Source organism: Mustelus asterias, chromosome 7, assembly GCF_964213995.1.
Source record: "Mustelus asterias chromosome 7, sMusAst1.hap1.1, whole genome shotgun sequence".
In the NCBI taxonomy this organism is placed as follows: Eukaryota; Metazoa; Chordata; class Chondrichthyes; order Carcharhiniformes; family Triakidae; genus Mustelus; species Mustelus asterias.
The window spans coordinates 76,985,787-77,002,716 of record NC_135807.1 but is presented as its reverse complement, the minus strand read 5'-3'; the positions used below and the strand labels follow the sequence as shown (position 1 = coordinate 77,002,716).

Below are 16,930 nucleotides of genomic sequence, written 5' to 3'. Positions count from 1 at the left end.
AAGATTAAGAAAAAGCAATTCTTTATTGGATTCTGAATTGAAAGGAGCTCCCAGGTGAAACTACAAACAGAGAAAATTTGCCAGAAAACGTTCCAGACAGGACAGCCTGGAAGTTAAAGATCAAAGTCTTATTGCAGCAGAAGACTCGATAGGATCTCCCTTGGAAGTCCAAATTCAGCATGCAGAGTCCATGGTCTACAAGGGTGACCTAAATCTTTTTAACTGCCAGGCTGCAGCCAGTCCTGAAAAGCCCCTTTCAGTATTTAATTCAGAAGCGCCACTTGAACGAAACCCATCGCTAATCCCCATCCCCGACTCTGAGCCTCAACACACGGCCACCAAGTTGAAAAAAAATGACAAATAGTTAATAAAGACTTGCTGTTAACATACAAAAGACTACAAAGACTTCCTTAACAGGTATGTTCTGTAACCAACATCATTACTAAAGTTGCTGACACGGGACACAAAAAAAGGTTCTGTTATCGAATTATGTACTTTTCAAAGAAAAATATGGAAACTATAGTCGGGAACAGTGAGAGGATAATGTGATTTAAATCATTTTAAAAGGTTGGCACAAGTTCCAAGCCAAGATCTTGCATGTTCTATTGATGTGAATATCTCTTGGTAAAACTATAATCACCACAAACTTACGGTCTTGAAACAGGCTGTCACCTACCTGAAGGGATGCAGATGGTTGTTCTTGTTCTTCAGTTTCCCTTGGTTTCTCATTCCTTTATCTCTACTAAAATAACTACATTGAATAGAAGTAAAGGAGCATCACCATTTGTGACTATTGCATCTCATAAGAGTTAAGACGCTATAGTGAGATCAGCTCAGAGGAGAAACTAATTAAATGTCTCAGTAGCAATTCTGACTTCAGTACTATGAAAAAGTTAGAAGGAGTGACACAACCCACTCATTTCAGTTTAAGCAGATGTTTAACATATCCCATCATTTTTCCAAACTCTTTGAACCAAAACACTTTGTAACAGACCAGGAGAGATATAGTTTGGATCTCATGAGTTCCCAGTATTGACCATGCACTTCAGGAGATGTGCCACAATGCAACCAAACAATGCTGGAGGTAATACACACTTTCAATTAGCAAGTCACTTAGTCGATGGTGGACCTGATGGGATGTAAGAGAGGACCACAGGAGGACAGGCATTGTTCAGAGGATTGCCACGGTGCCAGGAAGAGGATAGTCCTGTTAGTTCCATTAAAACAATTAGCAAATACTTTTTAAAATGATTTTTTCTCAGCAACCTGCAGTAATCAGTTTAACGACCGCTGGTTCAGCCCTTATTGCTCACTTCTGTCAGATGGAGCAGGACTCTAACTCAGTGAAAAACCAAAATGATATTGTGGTCCGAAATGCAACATAGGCCCCTAATATGCACTTTATAAGTAAGCGTTGGACAGATATACTGTTCAACTGCTCGCTGGTATGTTCTGGATAAATGGGAGGAAGGGACAGTGACTACATTATGACTCTTGACTTGTTAGCCCCCTGTTCCCTTATGAAAATAGGTGCATAAAATCATCCCACAGTCCTGGGTAACTATTTGGGATGATCCGAATGCTGCCTCTTGGAGTATAGGATTGATGATTCCTGCCCCATGATTCCCTGGTCTCAATCAGGATGTTTCAGGAGGCAGTGAGTGACTTAAATCCAGACGTGCAACAGAAATTTTTTATATTTGTAGATGATATCACACTCAGCAGTAGTTGATTCTAAAGTTAAAGTTTATCTATTAGTGTCACAAGTAGGCTTACATTAACACTGCAATAAAGTCATTGTGAAAATCCCCTAGTCGCCACACCGGTGCCTGTTTGGCTACACTGAATTTAGCATGGCCAATTCACCTAACCAACACATCTTTGGACTGTGGGAGGAAACTGGAGCACCCAGAGAAAACCCACGCAGACACAGGGAGAACGTGCAAACTCCACATGGACAGTGACCCAAGTCGGGAATCGAACCAGGGTCCCTGGTGCTGTGAGGCAGCAGAGATAACCACTATGCCACCCTTTTTTCAGGTGAAACTTCTCAGGAAATACAAAATGAATTAGAAAAATATATAAATTGATGAAACAGAAGAAGATGGAATTTAAGTACTGCACATTGGAAAAAAAACGGACAATACATACTAGGATTCTTGGGATGAGGGGTATGGCATATGAGGGAACGTTGAACAGGTTGGGCCTATACTCATTGGAGTTTAAAGAACGAGAGGTGACCTTGAAACATATAAGATTCTGAGGGGGCTTGACAGGGTAGATGCTGAGAGGATGTTTCCCCTTGTGGGGGAATCTAGAGAACTAGGGGGCACTTCAAAAATAAATCGACTCCCATTTAAAACTGAGATGAGGAGAAATTTCTTATCTGAGGGTAGTCAGTCTTTGGAATTCTCTTCCCCAGGGAGCAGTGGGGATTGGGTCATTGTATACATTCAATGCTGAATTAGGCAGAGTTTTGATCTACAAGGCAGTTGAAGATTATGCGAATAGCCAGGAAAGTGGACTCAAGTCTGCAATCAAATTATCGAACGGCGGAGCAGACTCAAAGGACCAAATGGCCTACTCCTGCTCCTATTTCTTATGATCTTATGTACATGCACTTCATGAATGGTGCTAAAAAAGGATGAAGGTGAAAGAAATCCAGGAGTCCGGGGCAGCTATGCTGAATCTACATAAAGCTCTGGCTATGTCCGAATTAGAATATTGTGTCCATTTCTGATTACCTCACTAGAGGAAAGATATGTAGGTCCTTGACAGGATGCAGAGGAGGTTTACCAGAATGGGGCGGTACGGTGGCACAGTGGTTAGCACTGCTGCCTCACAGCGCCAAGGACCTGGGTTCAATTCCGGTCTTGGGTGACTGACTGTGTGGAGTTTGCACATTCTCCCCGTGTCTGTGTGGGTTTCCTCTGCGTGCTCCAGTTTCTTCCTACAATCCAAAAATGTGCGGGTTAGGTTTATTGGCCATGCTAAATTGCCCCTTAGTGTCCCGAGATGCGTAGGTTAGGGGGATTAGCAGGGTAAATACGTGGGGTTATGGGGATAGGGGTCGGGTGGGATTGTTGTCAGTGCAGGCTCAATGGGCCGAATGGCCTTCTTCTGCACTGTAGGGATTCTATGAATGCTTCCAGGGATGGGGGCGATTTTAGTTACAAGGTTAGGGTGGGAAGGCTGGGATTTAGTGAAAAGGAGATTGAGGGGAGATTTGATAGAGGTGTACAGGATAGTGGCAGGCTGAGATAAAGAGAATGAGGAAAAACTGTTCCCGTTTGCTGATTGTACAAGGACTTGTGGACACAGATTTAAGATTTTGAGCAAGAGATGCAGGGGAATTTTGAGGAAGAACTTTTTTCACACAGTGAGTGGTAATGAACAGGAACTCGCCGCCCATGAATGGTGAACGCAGATTTCAAAAGGAAATTGGATGGGCAATTGAAGGGAATAGACTTGCAAATACCTGGGGTTTGAGTGGGATTGATCAGATGCTCCGTGGGGAGATGGCATTGGACTCAATGAACTGAATGACTTCCTTCTCTGCCGTAAGTGACTCTATGGACGGAGTTTTATGTTGGCGGGATTTTATAGTCCCACCAAAGTCAGTGAGCTTCTGAAAGGCTCGCTGTAATTAATGACCTCACCCCCTGCCATAACAGGGCTGGAAAATTCCACCCAATGAGTTTTAGTTGACTCAGTGCTAAATAAATTCAATGACAATAAAGCAGCAATCAGCAAAGCAAAATGGAATGCTAACCTGTACGGTCAGAACAGTACAGTGCGAGTCAGAAAAAGTCATCATTAAATTGTATACACAGTGCTCTGGTCACAACTTCTTCAATACCAGGTTCAGTTTTATTCACTGAGGTACGAATAGGTAATAGGTCATTTAAGCCGCGGGGGGTGGGGAGAGATGGGGGCAAGAATCATGACTGACCCTCAGGATTGAAGGAATAGATGGGGAGAGAATGGAGAATCTTAAACTTCTCAAAAAGAGGTGACTGAAATGCAATCTTTTAGATTTCGATAAGACAAGAAACAAAATGAAAAGGTAGAGCCAGACAATTAGTTCAAGCTAGGTTGCAAAATCAGGACAAAGAGGGGCAGATTCAAACCGATAAATGTCAGGATATATTTCTTCACAAAAATATGAGCAATAAATGAAAGGAATTTCTGGGTAGCATAGTGGTGACAAAAAAACTACTGGTAAGGATTTGAACTCATGCCTTTATCAAATAAAGAGAAATGTGGGAAAACAGATTGTAGCACCATTATGATCTCTGCCCCTCCTCTGCCTGGCTGCTCGGCACACAGAATAATGCCACTGAAGCAGACTCTGTCCGACATGAGTTGAACCTGTATTGCTGGGTTGATGTCACTGTACTTGGCTAGGCATTTTCCCCAGTGCAGGTCTGGCCCCCAGCAGAGCCCAGCACAGTGCAAGTGGTAAAAGAGCGACTGCTGTAGGCACGCGAGGAATGCTGCAGTGATAGAGCCACTCAGCCAAAGCAGAGGCAACACTTCCATCCCTGAAGCTCCAGTGCAAAACCTGAAAAAGGGGCTTTTGTTTTTTTTAAGGCCATCCACGTCCTTGTGCCTCAGGATCTCAGAGGGGCTGGGCCAAAGACTTCCTAATGGATGTCTGCTTAGCAATGAGGCGGTAGGTGCCGTGATGTTTCCTCCAGTTCATTTAAGTAAATGCTAAGTAGCATTTCTTCACTTGCCTTCACAGCTGGAAACAGAGCTACGCACCCCCCTCACCTGCCCCCCCCCCCCCACTCCCCCCCCCCCCACCCCCCCACCCCCCCCACCCCCCCCGCACCCCCCCAGCCCAGGTCACGCAGAGTGGCAGAGTCATGGTCTCGTGGGTCTTCATGCATCTTCCTCCACTTTGCACTAGTGTTGCCCAGGAGTAAGGCAGAGGAAAATTGCCTCTAATATTAAAAGGAGTGATTGTGTTCTTATAGCATATTAAACAGACAGACCTCTTCCTGTTGCAGTCACATTCCTCAGGCTTTTTTCTTTTTAGGTGGCCTCTCACTTCTCTCAGATTCTTTATCTTGTCTTGAAGAGCTTCAATCTACAAATGAGAGCAAAAAAAAAGGGGGTTTTCTCTTGTCACAATATCGTTGATACAAAGCCCAGTCTAAGATTTTCTGGTCACAGTGATTTCCCATTCCCAGAGGAAAGGCAGGAATTGACGGGCACGTTTTCTGCTGGGGGAATGCCATCAAATGGCAGAATGCCTTTGACTGGGCTTTATGTAGCACGTGGGAGACATAGTGGCCAGGCCCATTTAATGTTAGGAAAAGTTTTGTATCAGTCTCCTGGCAGGGGCAACCCCCCACCACCGCCCCCCCCCCCCCCCCCCCCCCGAGCCATTAAGTCGGAAGGTGCTATGGGCTGATGTGGGATTCCTGGTCGGCAGCAGCACGATGTCAATTAGCCTCATTACTGAGCCAACTTGCGCCTTTTATCCCTCAGTCCACTGCAATTTAGTGGTGGCTCAGGGATCAAACGGAGACCACAGCTTTCTTGTGTCCTTGGAAGGCCGTCCAACAAATCTGCTCTGTGCCTGATCGAGGGCATCGGGCAGCGGCATGGCAGCCGAGAGCCATACACTACCCTTGCCGCTGACCCCCTTTCCCCTTGAATATGACCCCTGTCCACCCCTCCCCCCCAACCCACGGTCCCAAACCTGCCATCGGTTTTGGTCTGGGATCCCATGTTGATCCTGGGCCTCTGGTAGATGCATTGCCGCCAGCAGCCACTTCTCCCACTGATGCTGGCAATATGAGGAGCTGCTGCCCTCTGACTGGCTGGCAGCTCGCGGAGGGTGGGATCTCTGCTGCCGGGGACCTCAATCGCGAATCAGGCCCGACTGCCCAATTAAATGCTTGGAAGACACTTGATTCCATTAGGCCTCCCCCACGGAAAGGATGGAAGGTTCCCTGCCAGTTGTCTGACTGATGGGCAAGACCCAGCCCTTGCCTGTCGTTGAGAACATTAGCTGCGTACTGATTTGAAAATGTCTAACCTCTTTGTCTATGTAGCTCTTGTGGTCCTTCCATGCTCTAGCTGACTGATACAGCTCTTTCTCACAATGCACGGTGTCATTGGCAAGAATGAAACACCTTCAGGAAAGAAACAAGAGAATCAAAGAGCACATCAATGATACACACTAGAAATTTCTGTGTTAAAAGCCTCATAGATAAACAGCCAGGGGCACGTTATAAATACCTTCAAGATACTGCTGCACTGGAAAGCAAGATCTCAAAGCTTATAGAACATAATTGCGGAGTGAGTAAGCCAGACTTACTTGTGTGTGACCTTGACTGAATCTAGCACTGATTCGTCAGCCTTACTGCTGTCCTCAGCAATCATTTCATTGTTCTCATCTCCCTCTTCAGCTGAGCGTTCCTCTTGGTAAAAGCCCGTGCTAACATTTTTTGCCATCAGTGACTTGAGTTCTTTAATTTCCAGGTCAATGTCATAAATCTCACCTTCTAATTCGACTGAAATGGAGCGGATTGGTCGAGTGTGAATGAAACGAGGTTTAAATTCTGTTTGGAAGGGAGAGTACACTTTAATACAGATGCCACTGACAACATGAAGACAGCTCAAAGTGGGACTGTGAAAACACGACGGGTGGAATTTTCCGGCCACTTCTGCCGCCGGAATCTTTCGGTCCTGCCGACAATGACCCCTGCGGCGGAGGGTGCGAAAAACAAGAAACCCCATTGACAGCAATGGCACCGGAAGATCCCGTCTCCAACCAATGATGGGCCACCTCTGCAAAGCACGGTGCAGGGGATGGTCAGAAAATCCCACCTTACCTTATAATCTTGCCTCACACTGGCATAGCTACCCTCAATGAGAAGGACACTACCCGGCTGCTCAAATCGCCGTTTGAAGAGAAGTTAGGACAACAGAAACCAAGATGTAGAAAGGTCAATGCAGTGCTATCATTTACAGAAACCTGCTCTCGCCTGTTGGCTGGGAAAATTCAGGAGTCACTATTCCTTAAAGTTTATCTGCCTCCGTTCTTGCCATCGCCTTCAGCCACTGACTGAAAGAAGCAGCATTGTGAGGGCTACAAACCTCTCCATTGGCAGCGGTACCCATCAGTTGTCTTACATCACATGACCCTTATTTGTCCACTGATTGTGGTGGAGTTAAGCTGAAAGCTGAGGCTGAACTCAGATCCCTGAAGCTCCACTGAGAGCTCAGTGTGCTTTTGGGAGATCTATTACATGGGGCAACAGTCACTGTGCAATCTATGTGCGATGGGCTTGGGTACAACCAGAGGATTTAGACTGACTGTAGACTTAATGATCAGCAAGAGATGGACAAGATTCCACTGCCTGTAGAAAAGCAGTGAAAACAATATTTTATGCTTTCTTTGGCTAGATGAGTTTTTGATAAATGTCATTGTGCTTAAAACCGGCTTTATATGATCCATTTCCATTCTTTCTCCTGCAATGAAATATTAGATGGAGCAGCATTTCATTCCCAGGATTTCTAGATTTTAACATGCAGAATTATTCTTGTATTCAGCATTTGGCCTCACAGATCTGCATTACCCTGATTAAACCCACAATCTAGTCTGAGTTAGCTGATCTTAGCTGCAGGGGTGGGAAGAGAGGTTGAATCAGTCGTGTTTCCCAATCCAGAGCAATAGCTAATGCCTCTTGATGGAATGTGCACTTGTGGACAATGGGCACAGCTTTGATGCATTTCATGGTTGAACAGCCCGCACAAACCATCTGGGCTTCTGCACGAATGATGAGGAGTGGAATGCTAAAGAGCTGCAGTCACCATGAGAATCGCCCTCTGCAAAATCCCTTAGGAGAGAAAATAAGCAAGTTGGGAGTGAGAGAACCTTTCTTCACTGCTCTTGTCAAAACTAACACCAAAAGCAGAAAAATAAAAAGCACAATTCCACTTTCAGTGTTACAGAGAAATACTGATATTAACGTCTGCACCAGAAAACTGGTGCTGTGGCTGCTAGACATTACAAGATGGTTATGTTTTAAACTGTCCCTTTTAATTCCAGGTAAAATGGAGCGTGTGACCTCCAGTAGTTCTACCCGATAAGAAGCCAACGTGGCCTTGTTGCCATGGGGACTGAGGGCTTGGGACATGTCATATTGAAACCCAACTTTCAGATTTACCAGCACAGGTAAAAGTAACTGACCTGCCTTTATGCCGATCTACAGATTGAGTAACAGACTCAGAAATCCTGGATAGAGAGAGCGACCCAGAGAGAGGGAGATATAATTTAATGCCCTCCCCCCATGGTGAGTTTGGTGGTGGGGGGCCTGCTTCCTGTAAAGACTACAATTCTGTGGAGGTGAGGCATGATGCATAAAGGTGGTGTGGAGTTATTAGTTGTGTTAAGAAATTAATAAGGAATACATGGTCTACAGTTTAGTGTATTAATTGCCTACCAGGTAATATTCAGTCAATGTTGATTTTCATTTGTTATGTCAAAGGTTTGAAAACTTAAAATCTTGTCATGCGATTCCTTTAAGTAGGTCACTGGGAATTCCAATCTCTTTTTCTTAGTTATCAGCCTCTATGAGGGTGTTAACAGTGGCGAGGGCCTTGTTCACAGGTGAATGGACATTCGAATAGAAGGTGTGTAAAGAGGTGGTGAGAATGGATCAGCTGGCACAGAGCTCAGTATCAGCAGTGGGAGAGGTAAGTTGAACAGCAGGAGGATTGGGCACACTGGACAGGAAGGTGGCTGAGAGCAGGATGGGGTTTGTACTGAAGCAGCCTTGAGTGTCTTGTCGAACCTGTCGCAGAGTACCAGGAGAGAAATGTAAATGAAGAGAATCAGCAGAAGAGAGTCATAGCAACATCAAATGCAAAAGAACACAAAAACAAGTATCAGAAAGAAACAATCAGGGAATAAAAGCAGCAGTAAGCTGTAAATATTACAATCTCAGATTTTTAAAGACATGACTAAAACGTACAAAAAGATATGAAAAGCGATTGTCCATTCACTTACTATTGCGTTGCCATTAATTTCACAAGAAAATATATGAGAAATACAATTTGGACACACAATATAGAATGGAAATATGGGGAAAAAAACAGGCTCCATAGTTCAATCTGATAACCATGGGGACTGAGGGCTTGGGAAATGTCCTATTGAAACCCAACTTTCAGCTTTAACACCTGCACAGTTAAAAGTAACTGGCCTGCCTTTATGCAGATTTACAGATATGGAGTAGTACTGACACTATTCAATGCTGTAATAGTAAAGCTATATCCTCAGTTTGTTAAATTCAGCATATGATTTTATACTGTGTGAGAAATTAGTTATCTCCTTACACTTCATCTCTCTCCTGGATTTTGTTTTGTCTCATGCAACTTTCACTTAGCTCTTAAATCTAAATACCAGGTTAAAGTCCAACAGGTTTATTTGGAATCACGAGTTTTCAGAGCGCTGCTCCTTCATCAGGTCAGCAGCGCTCCAAAAGCTCATGATTCCAAATAAACTTGTTGGACTTTAACCTGGTGTTGTGAGACTTCTTTCTGTGCCCACCTAAGTCCAATACCGACATCTCGGCATCATTAAATCTAAATGGCACCAGTGACTGTTATGGCGGTAACCCACTAGATGGCAACAAAGGACCATTTGCAAAGAGCTGCTGAACAGTTCATACAAGGTCACTGTTCTGTACTCACTGTGAGTTGTGTGGATCCTGAGGAACTGTCTCTGGTTCCTTCTCTCAGCCGGACTCATCCTGTAGCTACTGTCTGAGCAGTCACAATCCTTACTGCTGTAGGTCTGAGTGCGCAGACTTCTACTTTTCTTGCTGCCAGCAGGTATTTTGGTTGTCCCTTTGCACTTGTGGAGTCGAAGCTTGCCTGCAGCATCTTCAACACATTGCCATTTCTGATAAAAGTTAGCAAGAGGTTAAAAACCCATTTATCACATGAAAGAACTGACATTAGTCCTGACAGAATCAATCGGAAAAAACTTTGCTCTGGAAATGCATTTTTAAAAATACTAATTAAGATGCAAGAAAGAAAAAATGCACTTATTTCAGATGTCTCAAACTATTTTACAACCATAAAGGAGCTTTGAAGTGTAGTCACTGCTGTAATCTTGTAATCTAGACCCAGAAATTACACTGTCAGATATTGCACAAAATGCTTATTAATTAAAGTCAGTTAACGCCTTTGAATAAGCAAGGAAGGAATTTCAGACAAATGTGTTAAGTGTTTGAACTTCACAATGTAATTTTGGGTCCCTGGTATTGACACTGAACAATCCATGTTTAAATAAGATGCATGTTTTGTGGGTGCTGCTGCTGTTCTGTTAGAATATGGTTGAAATCCTGATTTTGGAATCCCATTCCACACAATCACATTGCGTACGCAGAGGCCAAGATTTCGATGGGCTGGAAAGCTGGGGGCTACATGCCTCACCTGTTTGGGGGAGCATTGCCCAATCTCAGGCCCAGTTTGCAGCTATTGAGCTGTCTTTGCTTCCAAAGAGTCTCCACTGACTAATGGACGCCTCCCTTGCAGCAAGCCCAGGGTTTGCTGGGTCACTGTGCTGAGGAAAACAAGAGTGCGGCGGGTCGCTGAGGGTGGCTGTTGCTGCAAAGGCAGCCATTGCCGCTGGGGGTGCCTGCTATGGGCCTAATTCTGAGGGGCCCCCTCTCAAGCAGGCAGAGAGGCTGCCAGGGTTCACCAAGCAGTCTCCCCAATCAGTGCAGGGCCCACCCCTCCAGCAGTGGCAGGAAGAGCCCCTTAATTGGACACTTGAGCTCTGGGTGGGAGGGCCATCCTCCATCTTCCCCACCGGTGGCTGAATGTGGAAGGTGACGACACTCCAACCTCTTGCACTCCTAAATCCCAGTTTGAGTGGCAAAACTCCTGCCCGTCACATTCATCGCAAATGAGTTGCATTTATATAGCACTTTTCACAACTTTAACATGTTCAAAAGTGCTTTACTGCCAATAGAGTACTTTCTGCATGTAGTGGTTGCTGTAATGTCAGAGTCTGGCACTTGAGGGAATATCCACTGCCAACCCCCCAGTGGCTCCTTCAGAAGAAAGTGAAGACCTTAACTCTCCTCTCAATTTTCTTAACGCTCTTGGATAATTACTCTGTACTGTGGGGGATTTGTTGTTTTCCAACCCTTTAAGCCCAACTTAGACTTGCATTTCTCATATTTCAAAACGATAGTGTTGGCTAAGTTTGGCACCTTTTGAGGACGGCATATTGTTGGCTCAGTGGTTGTATTCTCGATTCAGGATCCAAAAACTGAGGGTTTAAGCCCCATTCCAGCACTCATAGAATCATAGAATCCTACAGTGCATAAGGAGGCCATTCAGCCCATCAAGTCTGCACCGACCACAATCCCACCCAGGCCCTATCCTTGTCACCCTACATATTCACCCTTCTAATCCCCTGACCTATACACATTTTAGCATGGCCAATCCACCTAACCCGCACATCTTTGGACTGTGGGAGGAAACTGTAGCACCCGGAGGAAACCCACGCAGACACAGGGAGAATGTGCAAACTCCACACAGACAGTGACCCAAGCCGGAATTGAACCCGGGTCTCTGGCGCAGTGAGGCAGCAGTGCTAACCACTGTGCCACCCCAGAGAGTGTATAATCCTAAGTAAAATATACACTCGAATGTATAATCCTAATTAAAGCTGCAGAGTTACACAGAGGAGTTCTGTCTTTTAGTTGAGGTGCTAAACCAAGACATCTGCCAGATCGTAAGGCACCAGTTGAAAAAGAGCAGGTGACATTCTTCCAGTGTCTAAAAATAATCCCTCCAATAAACAGAACAAAAATAGAATATCTAGTAATTTTTAAAAGTTTAAACTTTTTTATTAGTGTCACAAGAAGGCTTACATTAACATTGCAATGAAGTTACTGTGAAAATCCCCTCGACGCCACACTCCAGCGCCTGTTCAGGTACACTGAGGGAGAATTTAGCATGGCCAATGCACCTAACCAGCATGTCAGTTGGATTGTGGGATGAAACCTGAGCAGCTGGAGGAAACCCATGCAGACACGAGGAGAACGTGCAGTCTCCACACAGACAGTGACCCAAGCCGGGAATTGAACCCGGGTCCCTGGCGCTGTGAGGCAGCAGTGCTAACCACTGTGCCACCTCCCTAACCGCTGCTTGTGAAATTAGCTGCTTTACTTCACTACAACTCAATAATGACTACACTTTAACAGTATCCCATTGGCTATGATGCACTTCGGGAAATTTGGAGGTCATGAAAGGTGCTATATAAATACAGGTTGTTCTTTTTCCCTTCATTCATGCTTGTTCTCTCTCTCCAGATGGTTAGCACTGCAGATCTTCTCTACTTCCCTTCTTGCTATTGAAGTACTGATAGGAATTACTGTTGTTTTGCCTTTTTCAGTTATGTTTTGTCTTGGTATCTATCTGACCCTCAGGTTATACTATTAATGTGCTCATACACGTTCTTAAATTTATCTCACTAAATCTTCTCCCTGTAAAAAATACAAAGGTAATTTTTGTTCTTTCATTTTTGATCCGTTTACTGATATATTGGGGTGTTTAGCCAAAGCTTATTGATTGAAATGATGGAGGTATCCTACATACATAGCATTAACCCTTCAGTATGCCGTACTCCTCTCAACTGAAGTATGGTGGAACAACCTCCTCATGTCGACTTGCTTGAGCTGCTCCCTCATTTCTTTGAAGATATCCCTTTTAAATGTAAATAATTATCTTATCTTTGGAATTCTGAATTGCAGATCACATTAAATGCAATCATTCTGTGGCTGATGACCCTCTGTGGTGCCACAATGTCTATTTTCTGTACGTTATTCGGGTGATTTAGGAACACTAAGTAAAGCTGAGACTTGCTTCTTCTTGTTGTTTTCCTTATGCACTGGGTGAAGATCCACCATGCATTTACCAAATCTTGATTCAGACCGACCGGGGAACATGACTTCATATTGTCGATCAATTTTTCAGACCATTCTCACAGATGTAGGCTCTAAAAGGCTTAATTTTTAATTCTTTGCTAATCTTTGCTCCAACTTGGAATACCTCTACCAGGTCCCTCCACGTTCCCTTCAGCATCCTTCAATATGTACTGGTCAACCTCCAGATAGGCAACTCCCAGAGCTATTATTGCGGTGACATTTCTGGTTATCCACATTCATGACCAATTTCCACTGTTGGGCTTCATTATTCATGCATTCCTACAGGATGTACTGCAATAACTATAGGACATAGGCCATTCCTATCCATAGGATGTACTGCAATAACTATAGGACATAGGCCATTCCTATCCATAGGATGTACTGCAATAACTGAAGGGCATAGGGCGTTCCTATCTCAGGATGCACTGCAACAACTTGCTACCATTTCTTCAGCGGCACCTCCTAGCCCCTGCCTCCAGCATAGAGAAGGACAAAGGGCAGGTGCTGCATGGAAACACCATCACCCTCAGATATCAATTTAAGTCACGTAACACCCTGAGTTGAAAATATATTACCATTCCTACATCATCAGTGGGTAAAAATCCTACCGCTCCCTACATATTGGTCAGAATTTTCTGGCTGTTCACGCCAGCGGGATCTTCCGCTGATGGCGTATCCCGCTGCGGGTTTCATGGCGGTGAGGGGTGCATTCAACAGAAAATCCCGTTGACAACAGTGGGACCAGAAGATCCCGCTGCCGGCTGATGGTGGGCCACCTCCCGCTGCCCCAATACACACAGCAGGTTGTGTGGAAAATCCCGCACATTGGCACTGAGAGAGTATCTTCACCACAGTCTGCAGAAATTCATTAAGAAGGTTTATCATCACCTTCTCAAAGGCAACCAGGGATATATAATAAATGCCTGGCCTTGCTCACAATGTCAACATCCTAAGAATGAATCTTTTAAAAAGGCGTTATGTATGTTGAAGCACAGCTCCTTTAAGGAAATGGGTCAGGTGACCTCAGGTGAGCTGGTGGGAAAGCACCCCGAGTGGGAAGTCAATGTTTGGAGTGTGGAGCGAGTCGACTGAACATAGACCTGTGTTCCTCGATGCTTGGCTATGGAGTAGTTCTTGAGGAGACACCTCGGTACTCAAGAGATTTAACATTTGGGAGCATTGCTGTACTCAAAACAGAAGCATGGGGAAATATTTTAGTGGTCAGCTTCACTCAGTCATCATCCTCTAGCCGTTGAGTGCTCAGGTTGTAGGATCAAGGCCTACCCAAGGACTTAGGCCTGGAATACAGACTGACATTAGAATGCAGTACTGAGAGAGTGCTTTATTGTCAGTAATGTGTTTTTGGATGAAATGTTTAACTGAGGCCCCAACTGCTTTTTTAAATGATCCTGTGGCATTGTTTCAAGAAGAGAGTAGAAAAGCATTTTCGTTTCTTGGCCAAAGTTCATTCTTTAGCCGATACTACCAACATGAGATTGCCAATCATTCACCTTATTTGTTGTCTTTGGAGTCTTGCTGTGTGCAAACTAAAGTAATTCATTACCTATAAAGCTCTTTGGGCTGTCCTGAGGTTCGCATAAGATGGATTTATTCAACAGAAGGAGCACAGTGTAGTGATAGTGATGGCTTTTATTTAAAACAAACTGGATTCCACACTTGAGTTTATCTGAGTCTCAGATCACGTACCAACCTTCTCAAGAATAGTTTCTTCCCTGCTGTCATCAGACATTTGAATGGCCCTACCTCATATTAAGTTGATCTTTCTCTACACCCTAGCTCTCACTGTAACAATGCATTCTGCACCCTCTCCTTTCCTTCTCCCCAATGTACTCTATGAACGGTATGTTTTGTCTGTATAGCATGCACGAACCAATATTTTTCACTGTATCCCAATACTTGTGACAATAATAAATCAAATCTAGTTCAAACTGCCAAAGGACTTATGGGCCTCAGCAGTGAGGAGCAGCACAGGGTACAGTATCTTTCCTCACTTAGTGATTATTTGTGTTTAAAGTTTCACCCTTCTCCAGTCACTTTTTAGTACTTTAGGTGTGGGGTGGGGGTGGGGAATATTCAGTGTTTGACCACAGAGTACATGTGAAGGATTTGTTTAGTCTCCTTATGACTAATAATAATGAGTGGGAAATTTTTAAAGTTCTGTCACTGCAATCTATCTTTGAATTTCATATTTACAGGCTCCCATTTTTAAAGGCAATATATCACTGTGATGTTCAAAGCTGTGTCGAAAGAATCTGCATTGTGGGCTGATCAAATTTTAACCGTGGAGTGAGTGCAGCTGTAAGCACAGATTATGTATCTGACCATAACTGCAATGAGAATGACTGGAGCAGTCTGAAGAAATAGCAGATGGACTGAATTTTCTTGACGACAGAACCTTGTGTTGTGTCTGCCACGCAACCAAAGGTGAAAAATTGTGTATTTAAGTACCATGTTCACAGCCACTAATTTATTGTTTGTCTGCTACAACCCAAATTGCTTTGGTGTGTTAGAAAGGAGTGTGGCAGCAGGGCTTTTCAGAGTAGATTGGAACTGAATTGGTTTGAAAACACAGACTTGTAAACAGAGTACCCCATTGATGCTTGTGTCAAACAGCCTGTACTTTTAGTTATTGATTGTGCACTATTATTCTCTAAAAGGCACAGTTTGAACACCATCAGTTAATCGGCAGTTTTCCATTTGACAATAAATTTTGCCTGGTACCTACTCTTGGTCAATGGGAACATAGCTGAGAGGATCAGACAGAAAGACGGAGTGACAGATTGAAGCATTTTCCTGTGATTAATTTTAGTGGATAGGAACTCAGGAATGCCACGTGGGTGATTTTGAATGTTTTGGAAGACACAATGATGTGTTCTGGTTATCTAGAACAGATGGTTTTATTTAGGATATGGGTTGACTGGGAAAAATGAATCCTTGCTGACTGTTGGCTTATCTCCGTTACTGATCCAAGGCTTTTGCTGGTTAAGTCCTTTCCAATAAAAGGTTGTATTTGTGATTGTGTTGTCTTTCCTTTGAGTATCTTGTTGGGTAGTGCAAACGGATAGAACACTTCGGATGGCTCAACTGAAAAGCTACGCTGATGACATTGTAAATGTTAATCCTCTTGTCCGTGAATGCCACCACATCAAGGACATAGGGCTGCTGGCAGTTTCTGCTAATAAGCAGCTGCTACAGGAAACTGTCTGGGAAGAATGGGCTCACACACATTATTCAGACAGAATGGAGGTATTTCTAAAATAGTGAGTGAGGGATATGCAGCAACCCATTTAACTGTTGAGTACTAAGCTGGTGAGCCGTTGGCATAAAACGCATTCACCTTTCGGCAATTTATTAATCTGGAGATGGCCAATTGGACTGGGGCAGCTGAAAGCAAAAGACAGCACCTTAATCGGAGGAGGTGTGATAGCAGTGGCAGAATAAAAGCAAACACTCAAAATGAAATTTACTGAATTGTTGTATGTCCATTAGACTCCCATGAAAATGTGTCCTAAACCTTCATCAAAGTCCTGGGGATTTTGTTTCTCTGTACCTTGCTGTAAGGCACTGTTTTTGTTGGTGTGACTCACTCTTGTGCATCTATTTATCTTTAATGTCCTCATGAAGCCCAGTCCATCACGCAAACCAGCCTCCCATCCATTGATACTGCCCGCTGCCTTGGAAAAGCAGCCAGCATACAAAGGACCCCACACACCCTGGATATACTGGGCAGAATTTTACCGGCACGCCTGCCCAAGGCTCGTTATAACCCATACGAGGCCAACAGAGAATGCTGTTCTGCAAGCCTCACCTGCCCCAATTTCGGGGTGGGAGTGCCAGTAAAATTCCAGCTACTCTCTTCCACCTTTTTCTGTCAGAAAAAAGATACAAAAGTCTGAGGACATGTACCAACTGACTCAAGCACAGCTTCTTCCCTGCTGCCG

General features: G+C 44.2%; 1 protein-coding gene across 2 annotated transcripts in view; it reads right to left on the bottom strand.

Annotated features, from left to right (window-relative positions):
- Window positions 1-16,930, bottom strand: part of sulf1 (sulfatase 1) — a 423,430-nt gene that overhangs the window by 32,101 nt on the left and 374,399 nt on the right. For both annotated transcript variants that reach the window (XM_078217099.1, XM_078217098.1), the window contains 5 exons: window positions 9,715-9,925; window positions 6,335-6,578; window positions 6,053-6,149; window positions 5,001-5,095; window positions 677-751 (listed from right to left, as the gene is read on the bottom strand). In XM_078217099.1, the coding sequence (XP_078073225.1) occupies window positions 677-751; window positions 5,001-5,095; window positions 6,053-6,149; window positions 6,335-6,578; window positions 9,715-9,925 (722 nt within the window). The remainder of the gene's footprint in view (window positions 1-676; window positions 752-5,000; window positions 5,096-6,052; window positions 6,150-6,334; window positions 6,579-9,714; window positions 9,926-16,930) is intronic.